At 35.3% G+C, this 20,883-nt stretch overlaps 2 protein-coding genes across 4 annotated transcripts in view; both read left to right on the top strand.

Annotated features, from left to right (window-relative positions):
• Positions 1-20,883, top strand: part of LOC128228627 (uncharacterized) — a 60,779-nt gene that overhangs the window by 21,558 nt on the left and 18,338 nt on the right. Inside the window, exon 1 of one of the 3 annotated variants that reach the window (XM_052940043.1) lies at positions 13,017-13,153. The exons of 1 other annotated variant lie outside the window; for it this stretch is intronic. In XM_052940043.1, coding sequence (XP_052796003.1) covers positions 13,148-13,153 — 6 coding nt within the window. In that variant the 5' untranslated portion in view covers positions 13,017-13,147. Of the gene's footprint in view, positions 1-13,016; positions 13,154-20,883 lie in introns of those variants that run through there. One more of the 3 variants, XR_008259953.1, reaches the window with a different exon arrangement.
• Positions 824-4,801, top strand: LOC128228629 (uncharacterized). The gene is made up of 2 exons (XM_052940045.1): positions 824-980; positions 3,463-4,801. The coding sequence occupies exons 1-2, from the start codon at positions 975-977 to the stop codon at positions 4,699-4,701; spliced, it is 1,245 nt and encodes a 414-aa protein (XP_052796005.1). The 5' UTR covers positions 824-974; the 3' UTR covers positions 4,702-4,801.

Here is a 20,883-nt window from a genome sequence, read left to right as displayed (position 1 = left end):
TGACTTATTATTGACATATTTACATGTATGCGTTGCATTCTAAACATATGAATTGAATGGAAGTTAATTATTGTTTGTCAGAAAATACTAAAAATATTGATAAAACACCCACGGAATACCGTGAGGGTCATCTTAAAACAGTCGCGTTTTCGTTATCGTAGTTTCGCGAAAACCAAGCGTTAAAATCGTACCGACACTGCGCTTGACGCCCGTTTTGCAGTGACAGTGACTTGTTATTGAATGGTTTATAATTTTCATTGCCTTTGGCTTCGCCGATTATAATAAAACCTATTTTATTATTGCATATCGAACATTTATATAAACATTGTGACTAAAATTTGACCCACTTTTTAACGATCAGATGTCAAACGGACAAAGATAAACATTTTTTTTTATCTTTTTTTGCCATAATTGTGTAATGTTGGGACAAGTGCGAGTTTGATCCCATCATTTAGTTTAAACCCCGAGTGAACTATTTAGTGGGCGTTTCAACAGTATTAACCCCAGAGTTATTCATTACTAGAACTATCATGATGCATGTTTAGTCTACCTAAATATAAATAAAATCCAAACCTTACACTGGAAACCTGTCAATTATGAAACACAATTTTTACATTTAAGCACAATTGCTTGATGACAGGAGCTCATAAAGTCATAATAAACAGTTTAACTGGCCTAAATTATATTTTACACATACATGAACATGTATATCATCAATACAATGTAGTTTTTTCGCCTAGTTGCAAAATTTTTATAATTACCATCTGGACTTAAGTGTCTCTTTCCTCATAACTCTAATTTCTAGGGATTTTATCAGCTTGAACAGCCGTTCAGCTGTTGAGGTTAAATTCACATTCACTCTGTCATGACTTAAAACAGATACGGTATAATATAGACGAGGAAACTATGATAAAGGAGGCTTAAATATTGTTCTTTCAGTATATTTTGGCATATTTAAACATATTTCAAAGAAAATGTCGGTGAGTTGAGTTTTATATTTGCATATTTAAAAAAAAATTGTTTGTGTATTGTGTCAAAAGTTAGCTTAAATTTAAGGGAAGGCTAATATAAACACATACCAGTATATCTATATATATATGGTGAGTAGTTTTATCAAATATTTTTTTAAAGCAGTAAATGTTTAGCATTGGTATCGTCGTCATCGACATGAACCATGTTAAAGCACTAGAGCACTTGCCTAGAATATTTAAAATAATGTTCCTTTTTTGTTTTTCTGATTTATAGGAACGAGATTTAAATATGCCGTCAAAGTGCCAGTGTAACATTTAATTTTGGCCATGTTAAATATGAATCCAGGAGTCCCTTTTTAAAGGATGACGTTTCAATTTTTAATGTTGAAAACTGACATTGACCGTTGAATAGTGACCCTTCGTTGCGTGACCCTAGTTGAAAATTGATCAAGGTTGGTATTAAAGACAAAATATAAACTTTAGTAGCGCTGTTTTTGTGTTGTATTGTTTCTGTAGCTGACCTGATAAAAAAGCGATGCACTTTTAAACTTTACTTTTTGTGAATATCAATAATCAATTTAGTTCCATGACCTAAAATTTATTTGCTGCGCATTATAAAATTAATATTTTTTACTTAGTGTTAGATAAACAGACTGAAAAAGGGAAATTACTCGGGACAAGTATATGCAACTAATCATCAAGCGAAGCAGAATAGCTGTCCCCATTTATAATGATTATCCGGAGGATATTTTAGGAAAACAAAAGGACGTGAATGAATTTCAAAACTTTTGCCAATATTGAAAAGGGGTTTTATATGTATTTTGAAGGACTTGTAGTTGTGTAAAATGCATACGTCGTGACTAGATAGTATGTCATGTATTTTTACGGAGTAGGGAGTCCTTCGTATTTAAAGCAAAAGCATGGTTGATTGACAACTTTCTAGAACACGATGGTTCAACCCCTTCGCCCCTTTCTCACATTAATAGTCATAAACCGTTGTCATATTGGTATTATACGTACGAAAGAAACACCGGTGTCTATGAACTCGGGATGCATTTTAAAAATACAAGGTCGACGGATTTCTATGCATTCAAAACAGATCAAGAAAATGGTAGTTTGCATTTTAGAAATCCGAGTTCGTTGGATGTCTATGCACTCGAAACAAGTCAAGAAAAGTTCAGGTTTGAGATCGGGCTCGGCACTGAGTGTAAAGAACCTAGCCAGTAAGATTGCGGAGGCCGCTTGTTCTTTCCATAGGCACCTCTGTTTTTTGTTCTATGGGCAGTCAATCTCTGAAGTTTATTTTACATATATATTTTTTTAAGTGGTCCTGCTGTTTATGTCCTTGATGTATATTGTCTTTGTTGTATAAATAGTCCTGTTGTTAAGTGCTTGTTTGGTTTAGAAGTGGTCATGATGTTTAATGTTCCTGTTGTTCATTATCCCTGGTGGATAAGGCGGTCCTGTTTCTATCTTGTTCCTGTTGTTAAGAGGCCATGTTGCACACACACACGCACGCACGCACGCACGCACGCACGCACGCACGCACGCACGCACGCACGCACACACACACACACACACATGTTGTCCTGTTGGTTAGTGTCCATGTTGCATAACTGGTATTGTTTATTGTCATTGTCGTTTAGTGGCCCTGTTAGATAAGTATCCCTGTTATTTGTTACGGTTGTCCTGTTGTTTTATGGCCCTAGTAGTTCGTATGCATCTTGCATAAGTGGTCATGCTGTAAAGTATCCCTGTTATTTGTTACGGTTGTCCTGTTGTGTTATGGCCCTAGTAGTTCGTATGCATCTTGGATAAGTGGTCCTGCTGTAAAGTGTCCCTGTTGGCTACCTGCACTGTTGCATAAATACTCATGTTGTTAAGAAGTGGTCTTGCTGTTTATACCCTTGATGTTTATTGTCCTTATGTTGTTTTTATAGTCCTGATGTTTAGTGCTCCTATCTTTTAAAACTGGCCCTGCTGTTTAATGTCCTTGATGTTTAGTGACCTTGGTGTATTAATAGTCTTGTTGTTTAGTGCTCCTGTTTGTTAAAGTGGTCGTGTTGTTTAGTAGCATAACATAAGTGGTATTAGTTGATAAGTGGCCCTGTTGTTTAAGCGATCCGGTTGTTTACTGGACTTGTTGTTCAGTGTCCCTACTGTTGTTTTGAGACCCTGCTTGATTAGGTAGTCATGTTTGCCTGTTGGTCTTGATTTTTATTTGCCCTGCTAGATATATGACCATGCTGGTTATTGTCCCAGTTGTTTTATAAACATGTTGCATATGCGGTGCTGTTGCTCATTGGCCCTGTTGTCTCTTATTACTGTAGCTTGAGTGGCTCTGTTGTTTTTTTAGATATATTTTGGATTTTCAATGAATTTACAAAGATTCTGGAATAACATTTTCGTAATTTTGTGTGTACCGGTATTTTCTTCCTAATTACCATTTTTTGAATGGTAATAATGTTTGATTTTTTTTTATCTTTTACAGTATCTTGGAATAGGAAGAGCGGAAATAAAACGAAAATGCTGGAAGCTGCTGCTGGCCTTAATCTGTTCACTGAGTTTCACATATATCGCATACAATACAACAACAGTAGAACAACCACAAACAAGCAACCTTTTGCCTACAAGACATGTTTATGAATATGGATCAGAGTCTGCTGGCGCATGTAATAGGAATATTATCTTTTATGAACAAGAGTTTGTTGTTTTAAAGTATGCAATACATATTAAAAAGGACGTGTTTTCAATAACATGTAAAGACACACCACCTCAGTATGCGTTTAAATACCAATGGGACAACACGAAACCCCTGCAAGAATGGCTTCAAAAGCTACAAACTGCTACAAGTGTTTTTCAGACGGGAGCCATTTATCCGGTCAACGACATCCCGACCTTTGTCTTTAAACGCATTGAAGCACATAACCTCTACCACACAATGTGTGAATGGATGAATGTATTTTATATCTCTAAACGACTACAATTAAGTCCATCGAATGTTGACATTTTATTCATTGATGAAAGACCGGGAAATATGTTGGACCCTGTTTGGAGTACACTGTTTAGAACAGTAACAAAGGCCGATAATGAGCAGGAACTTCCTGTTTTTGGAACGTTGATATGGAGTATGATTGGGTACATCAGTCCTTTGAATAATCATGCTTTGAACGATGTTCCATACCTTCAAGAGTTCAGAGATTTTTTCCTAGACTCCTTTAGGTTAAAGACTAAAACTAAACTAAACTGCAAACAGTTACAAATAACAGTGATACTTCGGAGAGATTATATGACGCATCCTGAAAGGCAAGCAATTTTCGGAGGTCGAGTTCATAGAAAATTTAAAAACGAGGGCGATATAGTATTAACATTGAAAAACAATTTCCCGGAAGCAAATATAGCAGCTATAAGGTTGGAAGACCTTACCATGCTAGAGCAGTTATCTCTTATTACAAATACTGATATTTTAGTAGGAATGCATGGGGCCGGATTAAGTCACGTGCTATTTTTACCAGACCACGCTCTTGTTATAGAATTGTTTCCACTTTCTTTTCACTCAGATACATATATTCATTTTCGAACATTTGCAAGATGGCGTAATTTAAAATATTTGTGTTGGCAGAACACGAACCAGGAAAACGAATTTGAAGATTTTTATACAAAAATACCAAAGAACATAGTTGATGTGCTATCTACTAAAGCAAATGCTTTATTATGTGGAAATATGTAATTCGTTTCGTAAATATCATTTGAAAATTGATCTTACGTTTAAGGAACAAGGACAATTTCATGTGCATCATTTATTAAACTAATAAAATAGATATCAAATACCAGCTTGTTTCTGAATATTTATCAGGATAGTTACACTATTTAAAAGCATAACAACAACTTGAAACAAGTCGTATATGTAAATTAATATTTAGTCCCCTTACTGGCGTCTGGTAGTGTAGCACAGTGTATAAAGTGGAGCTTGAATTGTAAACACTAAAAATATTTGCAGTAGAGCATTATCCCAGTAGCCAGACTATTAATGATGAGCCTGTGTTAGACACACGGTTCAAGGGTGACAAACGCGTCGTTGCAATTCATATAAGACAAATTTCGTGTACATATATTTATATATATTCAGGTTACCGCTTTAAAAGATGCACTCTTACTACCAATATAAGATTAACAACAATTAATGATATTCTATTAGCATACCAAAAGGATGAATAAATGTCAAAAACAATGGTTCTTATGAAGAATACCGAGTTTAATTTGAAAAAAAAAAGTGCAGGAAAGGTATTTCTACCTTATGACACGATCACAGTAATTCAAAGTACTCACAAATCGTTTAATATTTTTGCGTTTTCATCTATTACATCACATTTACAAGTTTGCTATCAGTAATTAGTATTTACCAAAAATGCATTATTTAGTAAGTAGTTAAAAGTTTATCACTCAACATTTGTTTTTGTTATAATGTATTGATATTGAATAAGAGTGAACAACAAATAATAAGTTTAAACATAAATAAGAAATTAACTAGAAGCTCTCATTTGTTCCAACAGTTGTTTGTTATAACAGATTATCTATTTATGTCACTTTTCCATCCATTAGTTATAGAGATTTGTTGGATGTTGGAACAAGTGCGAGGTTAAACCAGTTTTTAAGTTTAAACCAAGAGCGAAGTGTTTAATGAGCGTTTCAACGGTGTTAAACCCACAGTTATTTATTACTAAACTCTATCATGATGCCGATGATCAGTCTGTCATGCGATGGGTCTCTCGTTTAGTCTGTGTTAAACGACCGCTTTACACCAGCTTCACAACTTAACGGTGGTGCAAAGAAAATAGGATGTCGACACTTCCGTTTTGCAGCTGTAATTTATGTTTATACCTACTCAGGTGATTATAATTATGCTCGCTCCACAGAGCGAGCCTTTTTTAGTGATCGGTTTATGAGATCGTACTGGAGACGGAAATGATTAATTTTAGCCTTTCGATTGTAAGTGTATGTACAGAAAAAATAAGTTTAAAATTTAGAAGTAGAGAATGATACTATTTTGACTACTGTTTAGGTGATTTCGATTTATCTTTTGTAAAAACGTTTTTCTTTTACTTAATAGGCAAAAGGTGTAAAGAAATAATGTAATTTCTCGATTTCGAGGCGTATAAACAAAGGCACGGAGGTCAATAACTCCTTTCAATTTTTGAGCATGCGCAAAGCAATTCTACGCGACGTCGATGTAAGTTTGCGCGTTTGTTTGTAAACAAGAGCACGTTTTGACGCATTTCTCAGCATTATAATGTACATTATGAATCTGCTCGATTTGCCATTGTTTTGTACTGTTTAAAAATTTACCATATCTACAAGTAACTTTTGTTGTTTATTGATGCTATTTAACTCTCATATTGAAAAGGTTTATCAATTTTATATTTATATTATGCATTAAATTTACAGTATTACTTGCTTACACTTTTAGTTACTTAGTAACTAATGCACCTGTTGATATTTAACAAAACACTTATACTACCTATATCCCTTGCATAATGATGTGATTACATGATTACACTTTTATAGACTCAGATTATGTGCCATTGTCCTTATGGCTATTCCATTTAAACATATAACAACTGGGGATATTTTTTAAATTAGTTCACCCCCTACAGAAGCAATTTTACCCTTTTAAGGTCAAATTACCGAAAAATCACACCCATTCATGTACTTTTATAATAATTGTTTTTCCCCTGTGTGATATATGTTTTACTGGAATAGCTGTTGCATGTTTCTTCGTGACCTTCGAATATGATCATTTCACACATTCATTTTCTTACATGTACATTGTAAACATTTTCTTCGTTTTCAATAACTATTTGCCATTGTATATAACTGTGTAAAAAAATGCTTTTTGGGCTCAAGTTAGCTATTGTGATCGGGCTTTGTCCGGCGTCTGTTGTCTGTCGTCCAGCGTTCGGCTTCAACAATTGGTTATAATCATCTTCTTCTCCTAAACCTCTTGGACAATTTTGAAGAAACTTCATAGGAATGATCCCTGGTTGGTGCTTTTTCAAAATTGTTCAAAGAAATTAATTCCATGCAGAACTCTGGTTGCCTTGGCAACCTAAAGGTACATGTCAACAAATTGGTTATATTCATCATCTTCTCCTAAACCCCTCGGACAATTTTAATGAAACTTCATACGAATGATCCTTGGTTGGTGCTTTTTCAAAATTGTTCAAAGAAATGAATTCCATACAGAACTCTGGTTGCCGTGGAAAAATTACTAAACTTTTTTGGCAAATACTATTAGGCCTAGTGCTTGAATATTTGGTGTGTAACATTGTCTATTGGTTATCTACCATGTTTATTCTAATTATGCCCCTGAAGAAAAATTGGCCTCACCCAGTGGGTTACAAGTTCATTATAAATACATTTTGTTAAAATTTGATAGTTATGCTATCTAGTCTCCCTTTTTGTTAGAGATTCCACTACTTTCTACTTTTAGTATCAAGGGAATAGATTTTAAATTTTATTAAGTCTTCAACATAGTCACTTCTAAGGTAATTATTGTTCTTTTTTTAGGATCATAGATTAAAATCAGTATAATACACTTTATTCTTTTGAAAAAAAAATCATTTGTACTTAATGATAAATTTAATAATCAGACTTTTCCATTGAACTTCATGTATATTATTGTAAACTTCATGTAGATTATTCTAAGCTACAAATATTATCTTCTGTATGGATAGTGAATAAGGCTTATACAGAAAGATTTGATTAACATCATTTAAAGTTTGGTGAAGTTGTCCTAGATGGTAGAAGCAACGATAAATCATGATTGTGTAGTGCTCTTTGATGTTAAGAGCTTAAGGCAAATTATTGATTTTATTGGATGGTACACTGTTTGTTGTTTGTGTCTCTATACTAAAAGTTATTTTCGTGTGCAAGCAATTTAACATAGTTTTCTCATTGTGCAGGCAATTGAACGAAGTCCGGTCAGTTGTTTGTGTATCTTTACTAAATGTTCTCTCAGTGTGCAAGCAATTTAACATAGTTTTGTTAGTGTGCAGGCAATTGAACGAAGTCCTCTCAGTCTGCAGGCAATTGAACAAAGTCCTGTCAGTGTGCAGGCAACTGAACAAAGTCCTGTTAGTGTGCAGGTATGATAATCGAATTCTTTGAGTGTGCAGTCAATTATCAAGTCCTGTCAGTGTACAGGTAACTGAACAAAATCCTGTCAGTGTGCAGTCAGTCGACAAGTCCTGTCAGTGTGCAGGAAACTGTGACAAGTCATGTCAGTGTGCAGGTAACTGTGACAAGTCCTGTGAGTGATTATCCAGGCAACATGTTTGACCAGTATGTTTTTCAATGTTCTTTGAGAACGCATGTCAAACTATATTGATTTTAGCGATTTAGGGCCACCATGGCCCTCTTGTTTGTTCTTTAAATAAATGCTCATAATGTCACTCTATTGTATACCAACCTTTCCGTTGAACTTTTGTTACACAATGATAACATTCATTTGTGGAAACAACTAAATTAATTCCATTTATAAAAGTTTTCAATAACCCTTTCCCATTGCTTTTAAAATTCTGACATTATCATTTCCATTCGTTATCATCGAACTGCTAGAATAAAATGCAAATACCTTGTACATTTGCAACAATTTTTCATTTCATAAAACTGTTCCTACAAATTGTTCTGCTTCTTAACCCTTTAAAAGCATTCATTTGTATGTTAATGTTATTTATATTTAAAAAATTACCAACATTTGTTTTGAATTTCTTTTTAAAATTATGAAATCATCTATTGTTATGCTGTTGTTAAAATTCTTCATCTTAAAAACTAATGTATTTAATCTTTATATCTTAAAACCAATCCTGCCTTTTGTATTGGACTCTTCTAAAGACTCCTTCACCGTGTCGTGCTTTGTTGTGTATAAATATACATAGATGTTAACATCCATTTATCCCATTTCAAACTATTTATTTAATACTTTAAGTTTGCTATTTCTCAGTTTTTTTTTATTAGTACCTGTATATGTTATGAAACTATGTTGCATATTTCATACTTGAAGGACACAACTGCGTTTCAATACCATATATTTGTTGATTGCATTCAGAATATCATGTCACACTCATTTCTAGTCACTTCTTTTTTTTAACTTGCATTTATATTGTTTCAATTTCAAATTTTGAATAAAAGTGCCACTTTTTATTTCTTAGTTCATTTTGCCCCTTTTTACATTGTTTTCTGACATACATGACTAGAACAAATTAGCCTTATAGTCATTTAAATAGCCTATTCGTTCTAATTTCTGTATTTCAAAATACACCCAATGCAGCTTTTTTATTTTTCAAACAAAGTTCTCATTACAAAACGTTTCAATGTATATTACTCAAAATCTGTCTTAAAGTATAATAAAGCTTTAAAGATGTCCTGCATTATTTGAATACGATTTATGAACTCATCCATGTTTGCATTATATATATGTAATAAAACGAACCTATTCAATGTGTCAGTCCTGAAACCGCCCATTTCGCCCCCTCGCAAAACACAAACTGTACATTGTTATGGCTCGATTTAGAGCGAGCCTTTTTTGCTGTCTCCTACAGCAATTTTGTACTTGTTTGTATTGTATTTGATAATTTTATTAAACGGACAAATTTCGCAGGCTGGCTACGATTGCGTTTCAATATTATGCGACCTGTGGTGCCAGGATCTTTTCTCCCGAATCCGGCTTGTGCATATTTTGAGTTCTGCTACCATTTTAAGTACTTTGTTACTTACATACAGTGTAAGGCAACTATGGCGCATGCAAATGTAACTGTTATGTAAAGTACTTACGCTAAAACACAACGTAACTAACAGGCACTTGTTTAAAAGGAAAAATTCAGATACTTATAAGAGTGGTTTGCACTGTTGCTCTAGTGACGGCGAGTACGTTTAGCGCCGAAGTTACATAAAAATTGACTTGTAACTTACACAAATTTTATTTTGTGAGAAAAGTGTTCATAGGAGCTGTATGACTTAGTAAAAGCCATGCACCGATAAATGCCCGTAACATTTGTTGCATGCCTCCAAACTATTATAATATACGATTTTTCTTATATGGCTACCTATCCTATAATAAACAAGAGCTGTCGTAGGACAGCGTGCTCGATTAGACCGCTTTGTCTTTCTATAACCTCTTTCTGTATGTCCTAGACCACAGCTGTTCCACGGAAGTGTCGACAGCTCATATTGTTTGCACCACCAGCTGGCGTTTTATGACTTAGATTGTAGACCAAGAAAATGTTGTATTAGATGAATAATGTCGAATAAATAAATGCAATCGTTTGATTTGATATATAGTTAAATCGGCGAGCTTACGAGAGGCACTAATAATCCGAAGGTTGAAATTAAATTGTCTGGATACGTCCATCTTAATTTTTTCCTTATAAAATGGATTTCTGAGAATACACTTCAAATGAAATGTTTGAGCTCAGAATATCAAATCATTTAAAAAAATGTTTTCAGTTATTTATCGTTTTTAGAGACTTATAACCCAATTGCGAGCCTCCCATATTTTCCTGTTATGTGACGTATTTTAACCGGAAGGCCTTATTAATTAAATTATTTTCAGAAAACATGCGACGTACCCTGTTTTTTCTTCTTAAAATAGTCTCTGAAATAACTCGTTTACAAAAAGCAAAATATTTAAAAAAACAACAACCCTGCATAAGTCCTCAAATAAACCGTAAAGTATAATTATAAATTAGCCATTGTTCATCCTGAAGAAGTACTTTTGACACCCCAGAGACAACAACATGACTTCAATGCCTTTCATCATTGTGGTAAGTCAGAATATTGCAATTGCCTTGATGTCTTCATACATGTAGTCTTGTAGGGTCTATGTAGTTGTGCAAATATATTGCCTTAACTATATGTATTTTATATTAAAATGAAATATGGCTCAAACACTGCCCCTGTGACTATGCACATGTTAATCCTTGCCATATTATTGCGCAAGAATTTAATAAAAAATTGGACCTTTAGACCTTAGTATTTTTTATATTCCAATAAAACAATATTCACATCTTTATGAACTTGTTCACAAATCGATCGCGGTTTATCTTTTTTCAGGATCTTTCTAGTCTCGACTTATTAATGCTTGCTCCGGGCCAAAGCCTCAATTGCATATTTCTTTACATAAGGACCTTTTATTGCTCAGCCCCCCCCCCCCCCCCCCGCACGTGCGATGATGTTAGCTGACGTCATGACGCGCATTAATATTTATTTACTGCATACGTCAAGAAGTTCCTTCAGGATCACGTCTTTCAAGGGTTATTTTGTTTTGTTTTGTAGGTGTGTTTTTGTAAAGTTAATAGTTATGGAACTCATCTATTGAAATCTTATAATTATGGTTACATTAAATGTAAAATAAAAGAAATGAAAAGTATTACGTCACAGCGCGTGACTCATCTGGCATGAGGGGATGCCAGATGGAGTTTTCCAGCACGGCTGAATTCACCGGAAATGCCTATCCGATGTGCTAGAAAAGTTAGGTAGGTAAGTAGGCATGAGTTTTTTCTATTTATTTTGAAACCGGGATTCTGTACCAAACCTACCTATTTCTTGGTATATTTAATATATAAGACATTTTAGATATAATAGATAATAAATTGATTTCTTTAACATGTTCGCTCAAACATGCACATTTTAAGAAAATTACGAAAAAACACACTATGACTAAGAAAGTGTACGGTCTGGAGGAAACAAAATGGCCGGTCAGGTTAGTGGTCAGTTTAGTGGAAACAATAGGGTTGGTCGGGTTAATGGAAACAATAGGGTAGGTCGGGTTTGTGGTCATGTTAGTGGAAACAATAGGGTTGGTCGGGTGAATCGAAACACTAGGGTAGGTCGGGTAAGTGGTCAGGTTAGTGGAAAAAATTGGGTCGGTCATGTTAGTGGAAACAATAGGGTTGGTCGGGTGAATGGAAACAATAGGGTAGGTCGGGCTAATGGGAACACTAGGGTAGGTCGGGTTAGTGGTCAGGTTGGTGGAAACAATAGGGTCGGTCGGGTTATTGGTCAGGTAAGTGGAAATAATAGGGTCGGTCGGGTTAGTGGTCAGGTTAGTGGAAACAATAGGGTCGGTCGAGTTAATGGAAACAATAGGGTCGGTCAGGTTAGTGGTCAGGTAAGTGGTCAGATTGGTGGAAACAATAGGTTCGGTCGGGTTAATGGTCAGGTTAGTGGAAACAATAGGGCGGTCGAGTTAATGGAAACAATAGGGTCGGTCAGGTTAGTGGTCAGGTAAGTGGTCAGGTTGGTGGAAACAATAGGTTCGGTCGGGTAATTGGTCAGGTAAGTGGAAACAATAGGGCCGGTCAGGTTCGTGGAAACCATAGGGTCGGTCAGGTTAGTGGTCAGGTAAGAGGAAACAATAGGGTCGGTATGGTTAGTGGAAACAATAGGGTCGGTCAGGTTAGTGGTCAGGTTAGTGGAAACAATAGGGTCGGTCAGGTTAGAGGAAACAATAATGTCGGACGGATAAATGGAAAAACAATAGGGTAGGTCGGGTTAATGGAAACAATATGGTCGGTCAGGTTAGTGGAAACAATAGGGTCGGTCGGGTTAATGGAAACAATAGGGTCGGTCAGGTTAGTAGTCAGGTAAGTGGAAACAATAGGGTCTGTCGGGTTAATGGAAACAATAGGGTCGGTCCGGTTAATGGAAACAATAGGGTAGGTCGGGTTAGTGGTCAGGTAAGTGGAAAAAATAGGGTCGGACAGGTTAGTGGAAGCAATAGGGTCGGTCGGGTTAATGGAAACAATAGGTTGATCAGGTTAGTGGTCAGGTTAGTGGAACAATATGGTCGGTCGGGTTTATTGAAACAAAAGGGTAGGTCGGGTTAATGGGAACAATAGGGTCGGTCAAGTTAGTGGTCAGGTTAGGGGAAACAATAGTTTTTTTTATAAGCGTTAATGCAAACTATTCTCAAATTTACTTGAATAGAGTGTTTTTTTCCTGGTGTCTAATTTCTATATTTTATTAGTTTGATCAGCCGTACGCTGTATACACTTAAGTTCTCATTTATACTGTCATGGCCTAAAGCAAATGCGGTAAATGAGGAAAATATTTCAAATAAGGTTTACATTGTCCAATTTCAGTGAATATTGACATATTAAAGGATATCAAAACAGAAAATGTTGGTGAGTTTATTTTTATAATTGCATATTTATAAAATATTTTGTTTGTGTATTGTTTTTCAAAATTAGCTTAAATTTGAGGGAAGCCTATCATAATCATGTACCATTAAATATATTTATGGTGAGTAGTTTTTTAAACTAGATGTTAAAGCAGTCGATTTTAAGTATTGGTGTAGTTATCTAACATATAGGAATAAGATTTAAATATGCCGTCGAAATGCCGGTGAAGCATTTAATTTTGACACCGTTGAATTTTGATCTGAGGGGTCATTTTTCAACGAACAATGTATCAATGTTTAATGTTGAAAACTAACCAAGACCGTTGAAGAATGACCCTTCGTTGCGTGCAAAATATTAAGTATTTTCTCTTAGAAAGTGGTGATAGAGACCTTTGCCAATAATTCATAGAAAATTGTAACTGTCAAAAAAATTAGGTGTACTTAATTACATTATTTTGCTGTATAAAGCCTTTGTTTATTATGAAATATTGAAAAAGGTCTTTTATTAACACATTCTGTGTGATTTTCGCTTTTAAAAGTGCCAAAAGTATATTGTTTTTAATTAACTTTTAAATGTTATGTGGTTAAAATAATTTGAGACTCGACTTGAGGTTTCTCGTAATATTTGGCTCAGATGTTTATTGTCTGTGTATTTAGTATGGTCGTGTTTTATATTGTCCCCGTTTTTTATTTTCCTAGTTGTGTAATGTTCCAAATGGATACGCTTTTCAATTGCCCTGTTGCTTAGTGTCCATGTTGCATAAGTGGAAATGATGTTCAATGTCCCTGTTGTTTGGTTTCCTAGTTGTGTAATTGCACAGTTGCTTAATTTCCAAGTTGCATAAGTGGTCATGATGTTCAATGTCCCTGTTGTTTGGTTTCCTAGTTGTGTAATTGCACAGTTGCTTAATTTCCAAGTTGCATAAGTGGTCATGATGTTTAATACCTCTGCTTTTTATTATCTCAGTTGGAAAAGGTGGTCCTGTATCTGTCTTGTTCCTGTTGTTTAGTGGCAATTTTGCACAAACACACGTGATCCTATTGTTTAGTCTCCATGTTGCAAAACTGGTTGTGTTTATTGTCCCTGCTAATAAGTGTCCCCGTTAGATAACTTTCATTGCGTTAATTGTCATGGTTGTCCTAGTGATTAATGGCCCTGATGATTCTTGTCCATGTTGCAAAATTGGTCCTGCTGCCAAGTGTTCGGCTTGGCCACTTGTCCTGTTACATAAGTACTCCTGTTGTTAGGAAGTGGTCTTGCAGTTTATGCCCTTGATTTTTAGTGTCCTTGTTATATCGATAGTTCTGTTGTTTTGTGCTCCAGTTGGTTAAAGTTGTCGTGTGCTATTTATTAGCCATGACGCATAAGTGGTCTTGTCGTTAAGTGGCCCTGTTGCCTAAGTGGTCCAGTTGGTTAGTGGCCCTGCTGTTTAAGCGATCATGTTATTTACTGTACTTGTTTTTAGTCTCCCTGTTGTATTACTAGTCCTGTTGTTTTGAGTCCCTGCTGGATAAGGTGGTCATGTTACCCTGTTGGACAAGTGGTTCTGTTGTTTAATTGCCCTGCTAGACATGTGACCGTGTTGGTAACAGTCCCACATGTTTTGTGGACACGTTGCAAAACTGGTTCTATTGAATATTGGCCTTGTTATTTTGTGAAACTATAGCTTGAGTGGTCCTGTTGTTTTAATAAATAAGTATATTGGATTTTCAGTGCTTATAAGGAGTGTCTGGAATAAACCCACAATGTTTTCGTTATTTATGTGTACCGGTAGTTTTTACTTAATTACCGCTTTTGTAATTTAAGGTTTAGTATTTTCTTTATCGTTTGCAGTATCTTGGAGTAGCAAGAAAATAAATAAAATGAAAACGTGAGTAGTTGCTGTTGTTGACCTTAATCTGTTTACTGAGTTTCATATATATTGTTTTCAATGCAGCCGTAGAACAACCACATACAAGAAACCTTTTGCCATCAAGCCATGTTTATGAAAATAGATCAGAGTCTGCTGATGCATGCACTAGTAATATAACACTCTATGAACAAGAGTTTGTTGTTTTGAAGTATGCCAGACATGTTCAGAATGACGTGTTTTCAATAACCTATAAAGACACACTACCTCAGTATGCGTTTAAATACCAATGGGACAAGAGCAAACCCCTGCAAGAATGGCTTCAAAAGCTACACACTGCTACTAGTATTTTTCAGACAGGAACCAATTATCCAGTCAAAGAAATTCCAACATTTGTCTTTAAACGTATTGAAGCACATAATTTGTACCACACAATGTGTGAATGGAAGAATGTATTCTTCATTTCCAAACGACTACAATTAAGTCCATCGAATATTGATATTTTATTCATTGACGGAAGACCGGGGAATATATTAGACCCTGTTTAGAATGCACTGTTTGGTACAGTTACAAAGGCTTATAATGAGCAAAAACTTACTCTTTTTAGAACGTTGATCTGGAGCATGATTGGATACACAAGTCCTTTGAATAGTCATGCTTTGAACGATGTTCCATACCTTCAAGAGTTCAGAGATTTCATCCTGGACTCCTTCAGGTTAAAGACTAAAACTAAACTTAATTGCAAACAGTTACAGATAACAGTGATACTTCGGAGAGATTATATGACTCATCCAGAAAGGCAAGCAATCTTCAGAGGTCGAGTTCATAGGAAATTTAAAAACGAGGGCGAAATAATATCAACATTGAAAAACAATTTCCCGGAAGCAAATATAGCAGCTATAAGGTTGGAAGACTTTACCATGCTAGAGCAGTTATCTCTTATTACAAATACTGATATGTTAGTAGGAATGCATGGGGCCGGATTAAGTCACGTGCTATTTTTACTAGACCACGCGCTTGTTATAGAATTCTTTCCAATATCGTTTCACTCAGATACATATATTCATTTTCGAACATTTGCAAGATGGTGAAAATTAAAGTATTTGTTTTGGCAAAACACGGGAGAGGAAAACGAATTTGAAGATTTCTATACAAAAATACCAATGAACATAGTCGATGTGCTATCTACAAAAGCAAATGCTTCATTATGTGGAAAAATGTAATTCATTCCGTTAATATCATTTGAAAATTGATTTTACGTTTGAGGATCAACAAGCAGAATTGCATGTATATCATGTTTTAAGCGGAAAAAATACATATAAAAAACAAGTATGATTCTGATAATATCTATTTAATAAAAAAAACAGCAATAGGAAACAATTCTTTATGTAAGTTAATCTTTTGTCACCTAACTGGAGTCTGGTGGTGAAGAGTGGGAACCTTTAAAATATTGTAGCACAATGTATGAAGCTTTAATCTAAAACATTTTTGCAGGAGAGCATTATCCCAGTAGCCAAAATCTAAATGATGAGCCTGTTTTAGACACACGGTTCAAGGGTGACCGCCTTTGAACATAAAATAGAAACTTACCAAAAAAAAAAACCCACTCCCATTTGTTCCAACATTTGTCTGTAATAACAGGTTATCTATCCAACCTGATTGTCCATCCATTGTAAATAGAGGTTTGTCGAAATCCTGTTCTTATGCAAAACATTCATTGATTTCAATTTTTCTTGTTTTTTTTTGCATAATAAGTCGGTTGTTTTGTGAACATTTGGTTAAAATTGTGAAATTTTGTACACTTGCAGAATATAATTATGTTTATGATTTTAAAAAGCTTTATAGGACAAGTTTGGATTAGTTCAAAATGGCTGACAAATTTCAAGATGGCCGCCATAACCATAATGATGTTAAAATATATTTGGGGTGATTCCTGTGACCTGCATAAATGTTAAGTGTTACATAATTAATGATTATTAAGACGTCAACTGTTAAAAAATACAGATACTCACTGAAACATAATTTTGTGTTGCCCTTAAACATGATTAATATACCGGTTTTAACGACAAAGAACCCTATATTTTCATAAGGGGATGCTTATTACGACACCGTTTTCCGTTTAATGTGCTGGATTATAGCAGAGTATTTGAACTTGATTTTATGTTACCTGTGTATGATGAAGACCTGGAAATACAAGATGGCGTTCAAGATTGCCGCCATAAATATCAATTTAATTATTGTAGATCTATCACTTTATATGGCACACATTAAATAAATAAAGCTGGTTATTTTAGTGTTTATTTCATGTTCCAAACGTAACTTAAATTTACATGCTGCAGTTACTACCTCTTGGACAAGGTCAAAGCCATTTCAGGGTCAATGAACGAAACTTCCACAACAATTAATATTTTCTGTAAATAGGGATTACGTACATGTAATTTGCTTTTATTTAAAGCAGCTTACTGTTTCTGGAATCGTTAACTTAATTTAGTTAATTACAAGTGATATGGTCTCAGGATATGTCCAATATGTCCACCAATTCTCAATTACACACCATGTGGCATTTAATATTTGTCTGAATTATAGAGCTGCGCATTGGTTTGGTTAGCTTTATGGTTGCACAATGTGTAGTATTTGGCGATGAAAGGCCTTATGTGAAAAGTACATGGATAACACTTTGGCTCCACACGGTCTGATAGGCACTGAAAAAGCCTAATAACAGCTGCAAACGAGCTTGTTCGGCTTTGCCTGAGCTTTATGGTTGCCAAAACCTGGACATCTTAGCACTGAGTAGTATAATGTCAACTGCACATAGGTTTGTTTGGTACTGGATGGGGCTAAAATTATGTGATCTTTGAGTCGTATACAGAGCTGCATACATGATTCGTTGTTTCTAAAAACGCGCTACGGCTGCTAAAATCAGTCTATTTGACACTGAATATGCTAAATTAGAGCTGCGCATGATTTTTGTTTTACTCTGAATTATCTTTATTGTCTTTGTCGAGCTATGGTATATTTGACATTCATTATACTAAGGGCTTGATATGGATTTGTTAGGCTCTGAATTGGCTTTATTGTTGCCAAACTGTGTTATTTGGCACTGAGTATGATTTAAAAAAGTTTCGCATGTTTTGGTTTTGCTCTAAATGGGATTTATGGTTGTCAAAATGTAGCGCTTTTAGAACTGAGGATGCTTTATTAGAAATGCTCATACTATTATTCAGCTTTGAATAGGCTTGTGGTTCCCATACTGTTTTTTGGCTTAACTAGAGCTATTGGCACGATGATAAACAATCCGTCAAACAGAAGGCTTGGCACCGAGTTCACTTTATGCGATCATTCAAATACATTCTTGATCGTAAATCGCTTGAAGTTCTGTATTTTTCATTTATTAAGCATCTGTTGGAATATGTCGATAGTGTCTTGGATAATCTAACGCATGCTGACGACGAGGAGTTTCACAAAGTACTACATGAGGCTGCTAGAATAATATCCGATGCAATTCTTTGAAACGTTTTGTAGTATCTTTAATATTTATGTTGAAACTGGAACTGAATCACTCAAAGAAAGGCGACGTTAACATGAACCTATCATGTTCTTCAAGATGTTTCACACTCTTGCACCAGCATATCTAACTTCACTGATTCCATCAAGAGTTGGCGATACTACTTTGTATAATCTTCGAAATGCAGCTAACCTTTGGAACATTTCATGCAAATCACAGTTGTTGACGAGTTCATTTCTGCAAAGTAACTGCAAATATTGTGCCAATACTGCGAGGGACGTATGCACTGTAGCAATCTCAACGAACATCTAGTTTTAAAAAATATCCCGATCTGGAAATGATCCTTATGGCTGCCATAATGTAGTCTGCTTTGCACTGAGTAGGCTTATTTGGAGCTTCATATGTATGATTTTGGTCTCTATATGGGCTGTATGGTTGCCGGCATTTGATATACTTGGTATTGAGTATGCTGAATTATAGCATGGGCTTGTTTTTCTCCAAATTGGGCTGATTGTTGCAACATGTAGTCTATTTGCACTGCAAAGGCTTATTAGAAATGCTCAGTTTATTTTGCTCTGAATCATTGCTTCATTCAATACACGGTTACAAATTTGTTATCAGTAATTAATAGTTTCCATAAATGCATTATTTAGTCGGTAGTTAAAGGTTTATAAATAAAAATGGATATTTGTTATATATGCGTGTGTATTGATTTTGAATATGAGTGTCACTTCAAGTGTATTAGGAAACAGTTAACCCATCTATCCAAAAAGATATGCAAGATATCCATATGTTTTGTGTCACTTGGCCAAATCTGCACATTTTGTATTTCTGAACGCGTTCACATGATAATTCAGAACATCGAATTTATTTACTATTATGCACAAAGTGGGTGCTGAAAAGAACATGGGACAATAATGAAGCTTATATTACTGACTTAAAATGTAAATTTCTGTATTCAATACAATTCTTATTCACTGAGCTATATATGGTTGCAATAAAATGAAAGGAAAGTAAAAAAACATATCCGTCTTTTGAAGAAATAAAAGGCATAGTTTCAAAAGAAAATTGCACGTATTTACGTTTTATTTTATTCAAAAAAGATCAAGAATGTATTAAAAGTTGATAACTTTTAAAGTATCAGCTGAAATAGGAGTGCGATAGCCTTTATAACTAAAAGTATTTGAAAGTTTTCCACTCCAATTTGATAGCATATGAGTCTCCAGTAGAAAAACAAATAGCTACACAAAATATTTAAATAAAAAAGTTGACATGATATGTCAGTCCTTTGTAAAGCAGTATTCTGGGAAGTAAAAAAAGGTTTTACAGAATAAAAAAGTTCCCTGGTTTACTTGTTCACTGTAAGCCCTGCAAGGTTAATAAATACCCCACAATCAATTGTTCGGCTTAAATGACATGAAATACCAGGGGATAAAATTTATTTCGACTTATTAATGCTTTCCCCGGGCCGTTGCCTTAACTGCCTTAACTGCATATTTCTTAACATAAGGATATTTTATTGCTCCGACCCCCCAAAAAGTTTCCAATGCAATATTCGAAAAAATAGGGAAGGTAGGTAAGTAGGCACATACGTATTTTATTTTGAAACCGGGATTCTATACCAAACCTACCTATTTCTGAGTATATTTTATGTATAAGACATTTTAAATATAAAATGTGTACATGTTCGATAAAAAATGCACGTTTTTTAGGAAAATTACAAAACAAACACTTCAGCAAAGAAATTGTAGGGTCAAGGGGAAACAATAGGGTCGGTCAGGTTTGTGGAAAAAAATGGACGATCGGGTTATTAGACACAAAAGGGTCGATCAGGTAAGTGGACACAAAAGGGACGGTCGGGTTAGTGGACACAAAAGGGTCGATCAGGTTAGTGGACACAAAAGGGACGGTCGGGTTAGTGAACACAAAAGGGACGGTCGGGATAGTGGACACAAAAGGGACGGTCAGGTTAGTGGACACAAAAGGGACGGTCAGGTTAGTGGACACAAAAGGGACGGTCGGGTTAGTGCAAACAAAAGGGACGGTCAGGTTAGTGGAAAAAAGGGACGGTCGGGTTAGTAGAAACATAAGGGACGGTCGGGTTAGTTGACACAAAAGGGACGGTCAGGTTAGTGGAAACAAAAGGGACGGTCGGGTTAGTTGACACAAAAGTGTCGATAAGGTTAGTGGATACAAACGGGTCGGTCGGGTTAGTGGACACAAAAGGGACGGTCAGGTTAGTGGACACAAAAGGGTCAGTCGGGTTAGTTGACAATAAAGGAACGGTCGGGTTAGTAGAAACAAGGACGATCGGGTAAGTTGACAAAAAAGGGTCGGTCAGGTTAGTGGAAACAAAAGGAACGGTCGGGTTTATGAACA

This window comes from Mya arenaria, chromosome 3 (genome assembly GCF_026914265.1).
Source record: "Mya arenaria isolate MELC-2E11 chromosome 3, ASM2691426v1".
Classification (NCBI taxonomy): domain Eukaryota; kingdom Metazoa; phylum Mollusca; class Bivalvia; order Myida; family Myidae; genus Mya; species Mya arenaria.
Note: the sequence above shows the minus strand (reverse complement) of the source record. Positions and strands in the feature narration are given on the sequence as shown.